A 12,831-nucleotide genomic window follows, 5' to 3' on the forward strand; every position below is an offset into this window, starting at 1 on the left:
CTCTCATCAGTGATGTTTCTAATCTCTCGCTCTCCCTTCCTCTCTCTGAAATCAATTTTTTAAAAAAGAAAAAAACAAGCCCTCAGCATTACATGGATATAGGGGATGTTCAGTATTGCATAGTGGGACTTGGTCAGGTCCAGGTTCAAATATTTCTAAGTGACTCTGAATTACTAACTTAACCTCTAAGCCTCAGGATCCCCATCAGTAAAACAGATTTTATAGCTGCCTGTCAGCGGGCAACAACAGGTAGCTGCTACTAAGGCATGCTAAGCGTGTACAGGTTTTTTGAAGGAACTTCCTTTTACTTTCAGAAATCTGATGGCTTTTATTTTTTTTTCTCTGCAGCAATGGGGTGGGAAATCCAGTCTGACCAGCTCTATTCCAGACCTTTCCTTCTCCCCGAGGGGCTGGGCAGGCAGCACAGAGCATGCCCCCTGGCGTGGGTGGGCAAAGTTGCCCGCTTCTTCCTGGAAGCTGCTTCCTTCTCTGCCTGGTTGCCTGAAAACACCGCCAGGCTTTCAGCTCAGGGCTTGCAGGGAGGGCACAGGCCTGTTTCTTGGGGCCGTGGGAGGGGGACCAGTGCCCCTTACCACAGTGTTTGGTCTTGGGGAAGGTCGTCAGTCTGGGAAAGGAGAGAGGCCGGGGAGAGACAGCTTCCTTTGCTCCTCAGGTGCAGCTGCTCTGGTTTCTCACCTGCAGAGTGCTCTCCATCCCACTGGATGGGAAAATCCACAGCCATTGCATGCTGTGTACTTGAAACCTGCACACCGGTCAGTTGACTTAAAAAGCAGACACCACCAATTTGGAACTCCCCACACCACACTGTCCTCGCCTCCAGGGTACAAGGGAGGTGGCTCCTGCCTCCTTCAGGAACAGGGGAGGGAGAGGTGTTGGGGGAGATCCCTGAGCTGACCTCCAGGGGAAGATTATGGAAGCTTTTCCTCCTGGGATTGGGATCCACAGCCGGTGGAATTTTGTGTGGAAACAGGCAGGTGGAGAAGGCAGAGAGAATCTGAACCCCAAGGATTCAGGAGCTTTTTTTTTTTTTAAATCCTCACTCGAGGATACTTTCCATTGCTGTTCAGAGAGTGGAAGGCAGAGAAAGAGAGAAACATCGATTGGTTGCCTTCTGCTCTCGACCTGACTGGGGCAGAGCCTGCAGCCCAGGTTCGTGCCCTTGGCCGGAATCGAACCCCAGACCTTCAGTCCACAGGCCGAGGCCCTAAACACTGAGCAAACCTGCTGGAGCCAGGAGCCTTTTCTCTGGCTTCTGAAGTCGAAGCTGTTGGCAGGTGTGGGTTGAGGGGGGAGATGCAAAATCTCTGCAGCAAGGAGGGTCTAGCCAGCATGGGGTGCCCTGCGAGGTGACGTGACCCTCATAGCTGGCACTCGGCAGCTTCCGAGACCTACTGCTCAGAGGTCACTAGCTGCCAGTGGCGGGGCAGTGAGCCCAGGAAGTCCTGTCCCCAAAGCTGTGCGATGGGAGGCAGTGTGCCACACGCACAGACAGGACCAGGGCTCCGGGGCCATTTCTGCTTTTAGAATACTGGTGCACTTTTTATTAAAGAAGAGAATAAAGCATTTGTAAATATATTTCTCTCATGTATACATCGAAGGTGATGCTGGTGGGCTGCTACAGAACCGGGGCATGACCAGGCAGGAGCCCTTCCCCCACCGCGGCGCACCCTACCCTCCACCCTAGATGACAGACCCGTGGGGGCTGGGAGCTTCCCAGCTCCAAGGACAAAGGGCTCCATATGTGGAAGAAGGACCAGCACACAGCTCTCATCACAGTGCCACCCAGAGGGCAGGGTGGCACCTCTGGGGAGGTCGGGCATGCTTGTTAAGAAAACCCCTTTACCCCTTAGAGACAGGTAAGGCATGAAGGTGCCCACTGGGCTCCCAGCAGAGGCCAGGGCCCCCGCCTTCACTGGGCTGTATGGCTCCTCCGATTTCTTGGGTCTCAGCACAGGAGGCAGAAACGGGAAGCCCTGGAGAATTGCTCAGGGCAAGCTGGGGACCTTGGCATCTCTAAGTTGAAGCTGGACTTTCTGAAGCCTTAAAAGATTAAACCCTGGACCCAGCTGGGTCCTCAAGAGGCCCCCACAAAGGAAGGAGGCTGAGCAGGCATTTTATGGGAGGAGACACGCTCTCCATCCCAGGCCCACTTCAACACTGTTCAGTGTGGGGTGAGTCTTGGGCTGTCCCCAGTGAAGGGGGGCAGGGGCGGAAGCTGTTGCACATGCCCAGGACATTCTGGGGGCAGCAGGTGTGACCTGCGGTGGGGTCAGCCTGTGGGGAGCATGGGAGTGAATGAGACACGTTATGGTCCCTGAGGTGGGGGAAGGCAGAGGCCAAACTCAATGAGTTGCAGGCGGCGTGCAGAGATGGGGGGCTCCCCACCGCCCAGACCCCTGGAAGGCTTAATGCCCAGAAGGCGTTTCCAGGGCTGGAACCCAAGGAGGCTGGCTCTGAGGGGAGCAGGGAGCACCGCTAGTGTATGGCTGCCGAGGGGCTCTGTTCCCCTCTTCTGATTGGCTACAGATCTGCAGTGGGCTGCGGGTCTCTGGGGACAGGGCCACCCTCACCAGGGCCGGAGTGGGGGAGCACTCGAGACCAGGCTGAGGCCTTCTTCTCAGCAGGGCGGGGGCTAAGTCTGACCTGGTGAGGACCCTGGGGGTGGGGCAGCTGGTGCTAAGGGAATGACAGTGTGTCACAGCTGGGGAGAAGCAGTGGGTGGTCAAGGAGACCCTGGGAACCTGCCACAGCTGGCTCGGGGTCCCCCTTCAAGTGTTTCCAGTTGTGGCAAGGGGTCAGGGGGACCTTACATTACAAAGAAACCCAAACTTTGGGGGAAAACAAAATAAAACAACTGGTCCAGATGGCTTTTAGAAGCCTGGCCACAAATCTGGGGACAGAAAGCCGAGGAGCTGGGAATCCCCAGGGGAGTGGGGACGTTTGGCTTTGAAACGCTTAGCTGTGCCTTGGGCTGACACAGGATGGTGGGGGTCCGGGGAGGCCAGGCTGCTGACACGCTGGCCACCTCCCACCGCAGCAGGGGCCCGGCTGGTGCCCGGGTCGCTGGGGCCGCCTCCTGGGACACCTCGCTGCCGAAAGCTTCCTCACTGGCCGAGGCCGCCGGCCCAGGCCCGAGGGCCACGGGCGACGCCGGGAGGGGCTGCAGGCAGCCCGGTCACTTGCTGCTGTGGGTCTTGACCTTGGTGGCGTTGATGTCGGCCTTGGTCTTCTGGATCCTGGAGAAGATCTCCTTGAAGAGCGCCTTGTACTCGGGCTGGCTCTGCTCCAGCCGCTTGTCCACGGCTTCCACGTGCTGGCTCAGGCTCCTCTCGCCCGCCCTGGCCTCCCCCTGCCCCTCCTCGCTGCCCAGCAGGTCCCTCCAGGAGCTGTCGCGGGAGACGGGCCGCGAGGTCTGCACGCCCGCGTGCCGCACCCCGGCGCGGTGCTGCCGGCACTTGGCCAGCAGCTCCTCGTACTTCTCGAGCAGCGCGTGGTACTGCTCGTCCACCTCGCGCAGGATGGACATGCCCCGCCTGCGCACGCTCGTGGCGTGCAGCGCCAGGTGGCCCGCGTGCCGGCCCGCGGGGTCCTTGGCCACCAGGGCGTTGAGCGCCGTGTCGCTGCAGCTCTTGCGCACGGAATGGCCCGGGGAGGCGGCGGGGGAGGCGACGCCGTCCGGGGCGCCGAACTCGTCCCCGCTGCCCGGCTGGGGGTCGTCGGTCTCGGGGGCCTGCGTGAGGGGCGCCAGCAGGGCCTCGGCCAGGGGGTCGTCGCGGCCCAGCAGGTAGGCGGCCTTGGCCTGCTTCATCTGCTGCAGCTCCAGCAGCTCGGCCTCCAGCTCCTGCGCGCGCCGCCGGCAGCCCTCCATCTCGCACAGCTGCTGCTCCAGCTCCGCGTACTCGTGGAGCACGGCCGCGAACTCGCGCTCGGCGCGCTCCTTGCGCTGCCGCTCCTGGCTCACCTGGGCGCGCAGCACCCCCACCAGGGTCCGCAGGTGCTCGTTCTCCTGCTCCAGCGGCCTGGGGCCCAGCTCCAGGGAGGAGCTGTGCAGGCGGAAGGCATCCTCGCACCTGGGAGAGCGGCAGGCGGCGAGGGTTAGGTCACGGGCGAGGCCCCGGGGCCCAGCGCCGACACAGCCTTCCAGTCCACTGGGCTGCACCGTCTGTTTGTCCCACTAGGTCCGCTCTCCGCCCTCCTCCCTCGGCCCTGGGAGGCTGACCTCACTGGGCTGCTTCAGCCAGGTTACCTGGCTCTCCCCTGAGCCCGGTCAACGAGTGGGAGTGGATGCAGATGGGAAAGTCTTCCCCAGGCTCCTTCCTGGCCAGTGAAGGCAGGCAGCGCCCTCCATGCCTTCTAGGCTCCAGGAACCCCCACCCCCACCCCTTTAGGTCTGTTGTAATAGCTCTTCACCATCGCAATGCTGGGGTGCTGCAGAGTTGCACCCCGTTTTCTTATATCTTGTCCATACCTCTTTATTAATCACCCCTCAATTACTCTGTGGGAGGCAATCTTTTGCCAGGACCCTTATTGAAACGCCCACTAAATACACCATATGTATTCTTACATTAACAAGTCACCCCATTGAGAAGGTTTAATGGGAACTAAGAGCGGCAGTGTTAGCCCCTCCTGGGTTAGAGGTCTGGCTTACTAAGCAGGTGACCTTGGAAGGACACATAACCTCTGAGGCTCAGTCTCCTCATCTGAGCTGTGACAATGATAAAACAGACCTCATGGTACTGCCATGATTATTAGGCCACTTAACGGAGTCATGGGCACATGGCCAGTGCTCATAACTGTTGCCAGCAACAGGACCAGTCCCGCTAATCGCCAGGATGCTGCACCAACTCTCCTGGCCCACCTCTCCCTGCTCTCCTGGCTCGCAGTCCGGGGCACTCAGAGATACCATCCAGGGTCTAGGTGCTCCACCCACGAGTGTTGCCCTCACCTACCGGGGGCTGGTGCACAGCTCCTTGAGGCACGGGAAGGTATGGATGGTGCGCCTGCGTTCCCGCTTCTCCCTGCGCACTCTCAGCTGCTCCAGGCCCCGGAGCTGCTCCACCTGGGCCTGCAGCTCCTCCACCTGGGCCTGCAGGCGCTCGACAGTCTCCGTCAGCCTGGGGGTGGTGTGGGAGACACGCATGGGAGGGACTCTAAGGGGATGGGCCAGCCCTCTTTACTGCAGCACTGGAGGGACATGGGGCTGGGGACAGATGGACAACCTTCAGCCATGCTGCCTGGTGTTGAGGTCAGATGGGGAGCTCCGAGCACCACTCTCCCACAGTGACCATTCCTCCTCTTCACCACCTCAGCTCCTTGTGTGCCCCTCTATCACTTACCACCGTGTTGCAGTAAGAAGTTTACGTGCCTGCCTTCCCTCCTGCACTGCGAGCTCCCAGAGTGGGACAGTGTCTTTGTATCCCCATTACTGTGTCCCAGTGACTAAACAGAGCCTGGTGCATAGTTGGTGCTTGAAGGGTGTAGCCTGAATGTTAACCCACCCCAAATCTACAAGGGCAAACTCACCACCACCCTAAGTTCCCAGCATGGGCTTCTGGGAGGAGCAGGCGCCACCCCCCCGGCCCACATGCCCACATGTACACCCAGTCCTGGGCCTCTCCGTGCCCGCCCCCCCCCGTAGCCCCACCAGCCCTCACCCGTGGATCTTCTGCTGGGCGGCCTTGCTCTCCAGCACCAGCTTCTGGTTGGTCAGCTCCAGGTCGCGGGCCGTCAGGTCCAGCTGCTCGTACACTTTGGCGTGCTGCTCGTTGACCTGCCGCAGGGTGTCCAGCTGCTTGGTCAGGTACTGGGGGTGGGGGGGGGTGAGTAACCTTTCAGAACAGGGTTAGGGAAAATGTCTCAGCCTGGGCTCTCCTCCCACTTCTAGGAACAGGTGTGCTTTGGGCACTCATGGGCCACCGAACGGGTGGTAAAGACAGTGGTGCAGGAGGCTGCCTGGGGTGGCTGTGCCTTTTCCTAAGTTGCACACTCAGGCCAGGGCCCTTGCTGGGTGGAGGGGCGTGCGCAGGGCCCGGCCTCACCTCGATCTCCTGCACCTGCTCCTCGTTGGTGGCATACATGTGCTGCAGAGACTCCTCCAGCTCCTTGTTCCTCTCCAGCAGTGTCTTCCCCAGCTCGGCGGCCAAGTGCAAGTCTGGAGGGAGGGGCGGAGGGTGGGAGAAACGAGCAGTGTGAGAAAAATGACAGAGGACCCCCATTCATGTTCTGAGCATTCATTCCAAGCTAGGCCTTGGGGACCCCAAGACGACCAGGACACAGGGGCTGACTAGGGGAGCCTCCGGGCCTGGGAAAGGATGCAGGCCAGGAGCTAACCCTCTGCATTAGCTGTTGCTTCTGCCTGGAATGTCCTCTCCCCAGACACTCCCAGGGCTCATCCCTCTCTCTTCAAGCCTGTGCTTAAATGTCACTCTTTCCAGGAGGCCTTTCCCCAACCACTGATCTAAAATTGCACCCTCCCCCACCCCATGTTCCCTCCCCACTTAATTTTTCTCCTTAGCACGAATCAATCTGCTCATTTATCTTGTTCGTCTCTCCTGACTAACTGTAAGCTCACAGGGCAGGGATTTTGCTGTTTCCTTCACTGATACCCCCAGGACCTAGGAAAGCACCTGGCACAGAGCAGGTGTATACATTTTTCTTGAAAAAAATGAGTGAATGGAATGTGATAAGATACAGGGCAGAGTATCTTGGACAATAGGGAAGGGAGAGTTCATCTTCCTGGGGACAGCAGGAGGCTCAGACAATGGGCGTCTCTGAGTTGGGCTTGGAGGGTAAGTAGGAGCTCCCAGAGAGCTGGAGGAGGCAGAGGGGCTTGCTGGGCATTAGAATTGGATAAGGCTTCCCAGCTCTTTGGCCCAACCTCCTTACTCTGTGGATGGCAGGCCAGAGAGGGCAGAATGACTTGACCAAGGTCATCAGCTGTGTTATAGCTGAGTTGAAAGCAGAATTCAGGTCTCCTTGCCTCAGTCCAGTAGCATTTGGTCCTAGTGACATGTGCCCCTCTCTGAAACCTCCTTTCCCTGAGAGAGAAAACCATCACCCCCCCCCACCCCACAGCCCTGATTCTTATACCTGCAGAACTGGAACCTCCTCTCCCCATCCCACCCCAAGGTACACGAACAGGCTGGGAGGGGATCTGGCCTGGTGTAGGGAGCTGTGTGGTGGGGAGGGAGATGGGCCTATTTGATTTCTTCCATCAAAATGCCATCCAGGAAAGCTTGGGTCTTTGGCCCATGATGAGGCCCTCAATCTGGGCTGATGATGTAAATCCCAAGAAGCATAAAGGTCGCTCTGATAGGGCTGAAGTGATGTGGTCCAGGGGTTGAGCTAGGTACTGCTTTCATTTTCAGAAAGACAGTGGTTCTAGGATCCCTAGAGGATGGGTGGTCTCTATACTCCTTCCTGGCAAGTTTCAGAAATACAGAAGTTTTAGCCGAGCCCCTCCCTTGCACTCGACAAGCCCAGGGTGGGGTTTTCCTCTCAGGAGAGCCCCAGAGAGCAGTGACTCCAGGTGGGCATTTGAGAGCCAGATGGGGGTAGGGCTGACCTCACTTTATGAAAGCCAGAGGGGCTGGACCGGCCACCAGGCCTGGACCAAAGGCCTAGCTGTCCATTAGGAACAAACCTGGAGTCCATCTCCACAGGGAGAGCTGAGGTTTTAGAACAGTCAGAGTGTAGCCTGCAGGCTAGACCTAGGCCAGGTGGATGGTGGTGGTCTGTGCCCAGATGTTGCTCAGAGGAGCTCAAAGCTGCTATCCCAGAGAAAGGCTGCAATAACAATAGCTTAGCCTGGATAAACAAGTGCTTTCCTAACACCTACCCCAGCCATTAGACAAAACACTAGCTCATACCAATCTCAGATAAGAAGAACCTTTAGCCTGGAGCAATTAACCTTCTGATACCGATGCCAAGAAAAACTAGCTCCCTGACACAAACCTAGTGGGGCAATGAGGACACTATGAATTTATTAACTGTAAGTTTGGCAAGTCGACAAAGTGTGAAGTTAGATGTTCGGGTCATGAAACTGCAGCCCTGTTATGCTGAGTCCGTGGAAATTTGGGAGCCCAGCAAGACGACCCCAGGGCCACACTCATCACCGTTTTCCCCCTGGGGAACAGTCAGGTAGCCTGTAAAGAGGCCATTGCTACTGATGTCACCTGCATTGGTGTCAGGGGATAGGCTCCGTGGGTGGCCTGCATGGATCCCCTGCAGCTTAACCTAGAGTCCCAGGGCTCAGAGGTGCAGCGAGGAGTGGTCACGGACACTGCACTTCGCGCTCGTCCTCCCAGGCGAGCATCTGAGCTGCGTGCATTCCTACAACAGGGGCTGGGGCAGCTAAAGTCACATTATAAACCAGGGCCATGGCCCTGGGAAGGCAGTGACTGTGACCTAGGCCCCTATCGGTCAGGAATGGGGAAGAAGGGGACACGACAGAAGCTCTTGGGGTGGGGAGAATCTCAGGGACTCTCTCAGGGAAACTGGATCATAATGCAAGCTCAGCTGGTCAAAGCTGCCAGGAGGGATCATGAGAGAAGCCCAGAAGCTGCACAGCCAGGGGCTGAGTGGAGTGAGGGCTGGGGAAGGGACACCAGCTAACCGAGGGCAGCTCCCGCTGGAGCGGAGCAGGAGGGAGGCCTGGGGTGGGAGAATGGGTGAGCTGGCTAAGCCGAAGCCAGAGGAATAACAGCCTGTCACGACCAGGTCACTGGGCCAAGCCAGGGAAGGTACTGAATCTACTGGCACTCCCCCTGACTGGGCTCTGGAGTTTTCTGGGTCTCCTGCAGCAGCTTCAGCAGTTTCCCCCCTGAATCAGCCAAGATTCAGGAGCATCGCCCCAGAAGCCTGGGCGCACACGGCCAGGAGATGGGATGTTTGAAAAGAAACGCTGAAATCCCCCTGCCCCTCGCTGGCTGGGATCTGGGTGGGGCACCACAGACTCCAGATCAGGGAGGTAGGACAGGGACAGGGGACAGGCACAGGGAAGGAGAGACAAAGGTAAAGGGGGGGAGGGAGGAGGTCATCTGGCACCTGGCAGGGCTGCGGGTGTCCTGCTTACAGCCTACAGGGCACGAGTGTCAGGAACTCCGTGTCCACAGAACTGGGGTCCAGTCACCGATGCCCACTGCCACACCAGAGCTCTCGCCCAAGGCTGAGACTCAAGGTCAGGCACCCAGGACTTCAAATCTGTGACCCAGCAACCATCTCTCAGCCTTGAAGGAGGTACCCACCCACAGGGCCCGCCAAGCCTGGTCCAAGATGGGGAGGGAGGCGGGCAGAGAAAGAGTGCCAGTGCTTAATAATTAATGGCATTTTCTATTTTTACAAGTGCTGTGGCAGTGGGCAGAGGGAACAGTGAGAACCTAGGACCTTGCTATTGGGCCAGACAGCATCAAAGTCAAGCAGGGTCTATGGCGAGCTTCAGGAGGAGAAATCAGGGCCTGCCCTGCCGTGGTGGTGGTGGGGACCCAGGCTGGCTGGGCAAACCACTTCCTGGGACACTAAGAGGCACCTAGGGGGCAGCTGGGCAGAGAACTGGGGGATTGGGTGTAGGGAAGAGGCACACAAAAGGCACCTGATTCCCAATGTGGCTGGCTCTTGGCAAACACTCTTGCCACCATCTAGCTCTCCATGCTGGCCCCACGGGGGTAGTGCCACACCACCTGGGCCTGGGACTTCCTCCACCCCATCCCAGCATATCTAAGTCCTACTTTCCAGTCATGCATGGTCTTTCCAGGTTGCCCGTGCCTTGTACAGGCGTCCCCTCCACCTAGAATGCCTGTCTTCCTTCCTTTGCCCAGGGAACACCTTTCCATGCTCTAGCTGGGGGGGGGGGCGGCTTCGGAGGTGAACCTTCCCCAGTCTGCTCGCTGCAGCACCCCTGTGGCTCCACCACAGTTGCTGGTTTGATCTCCTTTCTGCCTCCTCTGCTGGAATGTGGAGTCCCCTGAGGGCAGAGATCACTCCGCAGGCTCAGCACTCGCCCCTGGCGACAGCCATTTGGTGTTTGGTCCAAAGCTCCAGTTACTTTTGAAACTGTCTCATTTCTGGTTTCCTTCCTTGTTCCTGGGCTCTGGGTACTACTGGGGCTGTGAGGGGAGGCTGACTGCTGCAGGCCAGCAAGGTCAGAGCAGGGGGCCGGCTGGAACCATCCTCCACCTTGGCCCAGAGCAGGCACCCAGCCCAGTGGGAATCTGGACACTTCTCCCTCTCTGGGAGGAGCACATCTCCCACCCTTACTCCCTGGCTCCTTCCCCCCACATCTGGGCCAGGCAGGGTGCCAGAGACTTCCGTAAGGGAATGAAATGAGACAGCAATAATATTAGCATCTGCCTCCCGGGAGGCCATCTTCCCAGGCACTCAGTTTCCAATCTTTCTTCCTAGGCTCGCCTCTTCCACGAAGCCCTCTCACTGTATCCTGTCACATACTCAATTACAGGCCCACCTCCACCTGCCCAGGTCCACTTAGTGGGCCAGGGCTGGGACTATTCCCAGTGCCCAGGATAGTGTCTGACACATAAGTGGAGCCTGAGAGGTGTTTGTGGGATGCAAAATTTGGGGATGGGAGTAGTGCCCAGGGTTGGGGAGGGGTTGTCGCAGCCAGTAATGGGCATCTCGCTCCAGGCAGGGAAGCTGAGGGTAGACTCCGGGGCATAGAGTATGGCAGGGTGCAGCCCAGCACCCCTAGTCCCACACTAGTCCCCAGATGCTCTGATTACCCCACATTCCTGAGCATAAGGACCGAGCCTCATCTACCTGCAAATCCGGCCACGTGGGGATGTGGGTCAGGGCCAGGAAACAAAGGCTCCAGGGTCTGGGTAGATGTCTCCCAGGAGGGCAAAGCTAGGCATTGGGGGCCATGGTTGGAGCCCCAGAACAGGAGTGTCAGCACACACTGAACCAGGCCTGTGTCCACACCCGCCCGCTTGCTGGGGACTGTGGTCACTTCTCCTGGACACCCCTCCAGCCCTGACCATCGGAGAATGAGGTGCTGTTGGGGAGGAGAGGGTGGACTTGACTCCACTCTGGCCAGCCTTGGCTCTGACCCTCTTAGTCCTAACAGCCCACCCCCTACTCCTAGTGATGTCACTTCGGCCACCTCATCAGGAGCTTCTAACCCGCTTCCAGTCACCCTCTTTGCTCTGGGGGGGGGGGGGGGAGTGGCTCCCTCTTTACTCAGCCCTTCCTCTAACCTGGGCCCTTGCTCAGAATTCCCAAACCTGACCCCATCCAAACCACGGGCAGTTTGGGGGGAGGGGGGGGGCTGGGCGGGCAAGGGGACTCCTGCGTCAGGAGGGCAGATGGATGACTCCAACTCTCCACTTCTGCCCAGGCAGGGTCCCCGCACCCCAACCCCCTCCCTGGGGAGAGGGGGAAGGGAGTTGAGGAAACTTTCTGGGAGCCTTGGAGCTCAGGAATTCTGGCAGGGAAGGGTGTCGCCGGATTTGGGATAAGAGCATGCTCCCCCTCCCCCCACACACTCCACCCCTCCCAGCAAAACCACCAAGTAGCCACCTCCCGGCCTCCAAAGAATTCCAGGCGGTACTCAGGCCCCCTAACAATATCAGGGACCCCCTGGGCAGGGCCTGCCCCTAAGCTGGGGTGGGCGAGCTGGGCGCCGCGTGCCCGGGTCCTTCGGGGAGGGAGGAAGGCCGTCCCCTCGACGGGGGCCGGTCTTCCCGGCGGCGCGCCGCCTCCCTCCACGTCCCCACTCGGCACGCGCATCACCCAGGGGAGCCCGGGTCGCGGGGTCCGGCCCAGCCCTCTCGGGGGTGACGCCGCCCAACAATGGAGAAGCGGCCGGAGGTCGCGGGGCGCACCTCGCTCTCGGGGCCCCCTCCTCGGTGCTCACCCTGCTCCAGGTCCTGCTGGTCGTACCAGGGCTCCTCTTCCTCCGCGGAGAAGTCCTCCATCCCCGCGGCCCTCCGCATGGCCCCGCGGGCGGCGGGCGGGCGGGCGCGGCGGCGGCGGCGCAGCTCAGGGCCGGGGTGCGGGGCCCGGGACAATGCGGCGGAGGCGGGCCGGGTCTCCCGCGTCGCGGACTCGGGCTGCAGCGCCCCCGCCCCCGCTGCGCCCCTTCGCCATCGGCCGCTGACCCGGCGCCCGCGGCGGTCCGGCCCGGCCGGGGTCCTGCGGAGCTGGGGACGGCGAGCGGCGGCGGCACAAAGGGTGGAGGGGAGGGGAGGGGACGGCAGGCGGTTAGGCGACGCGGGGGGCCCGGGCCCGCAGGCGGGTCTGGGGCGCTAGGAGTGCGCGTGAGCCGCGGCCGACGCCCCCCGCCCGGCTCCGGCCCGCGCAGCGCCCGGCCCGCCCGCCGACTCCCGGAGCCGCAGCCGCATCTCGCCCGGGTCTGCCCGGAGCTTCCCAACCGCCCGGAGCTTCCCCAACCGCCCGCTCCACGGGGTGGGGCCTGCCACCGCTGGCCAATCAGAAGGCGTATGCAAAGTTGGAGGCGGGGCCGGGGCGGGGTCTCCCTGAGGCCCTGGTCGGGCCGCTACTCGATCAACCCCCGCCCCTTCCTTCCCTGCTGGGCTCCTTCAGTTTAGGGCTCGCTGTGTGAAATTATTTTATTTTGTTTACCCGCTGTGCTTCTCTCCCTCTGGATCTCCTGAAAGCAAGGAACTTATCCTTTGTTCGCAGCTGGCTGCTCAGTGCCCAGAACAGACTGGCCTATTGATGCCTTCCATGAATGAATGACTGTCCGTTTACAATCACTGCACCTTTAAGAAGTTGAATGGTGAGGTCTGGAGGGTGTGTTACTTGCATTCTGGGCCTTTCTCTTTAAGGTCCTGTTTC

At 59.9% G+C, this 12,831-nt stretch overlaps 1 protein-coding gene across 1 annotated transcript; it reads right to left on the reverse strand.

Annotated features, from left to right (window-relative positions):
- Nucleotides 1-1,577: 1,577 nt before the first annotated feature.
- On the reverse strand, nucleotides 1,578-12,055 carry CDR2L (cerebellar degeneration related protein 2 like). The gene is made up of 5 exons (XM_081161278.1): nucleotides 11,888-12,055; nucleotides 6,060-6,172; nucleotides 5,676-5,824; nucleotides 4,971-5,135; nucleotides 1,578-4,091 (listed from the first exon to the last, which is right to left on the reverse strand). The coding sequence occupies exons 1-5, from the start codon at nucleotides 11,964-11,966 to the stop codon at nucleotides 3,197-3,199; spliced, it is 1,401 nt and encodes a 466-aa protein (XP_081017404.1). The 5' UTR covers nucleotides 11,967-12,055; the 3' UTR covers nucleotides 1,578-3,196.
- Nucleotides 12,056-12,831: the final 776 nt, after the last annotated feature.

Source organism: Miniopterus schreibersii (assembly GCF_964146895.1).
Source record: "Miniopterus schreibersii genome assembly, chromosome: 16".
In the NCBI taxonomy this organism is placed as follows: domain Eukaryota; kingdom Metazoa; phylum Chordata; class Mammalia; order Chiroptera; family Miniopteridae; genus Miniopterus; species Miniopterus schreibersii.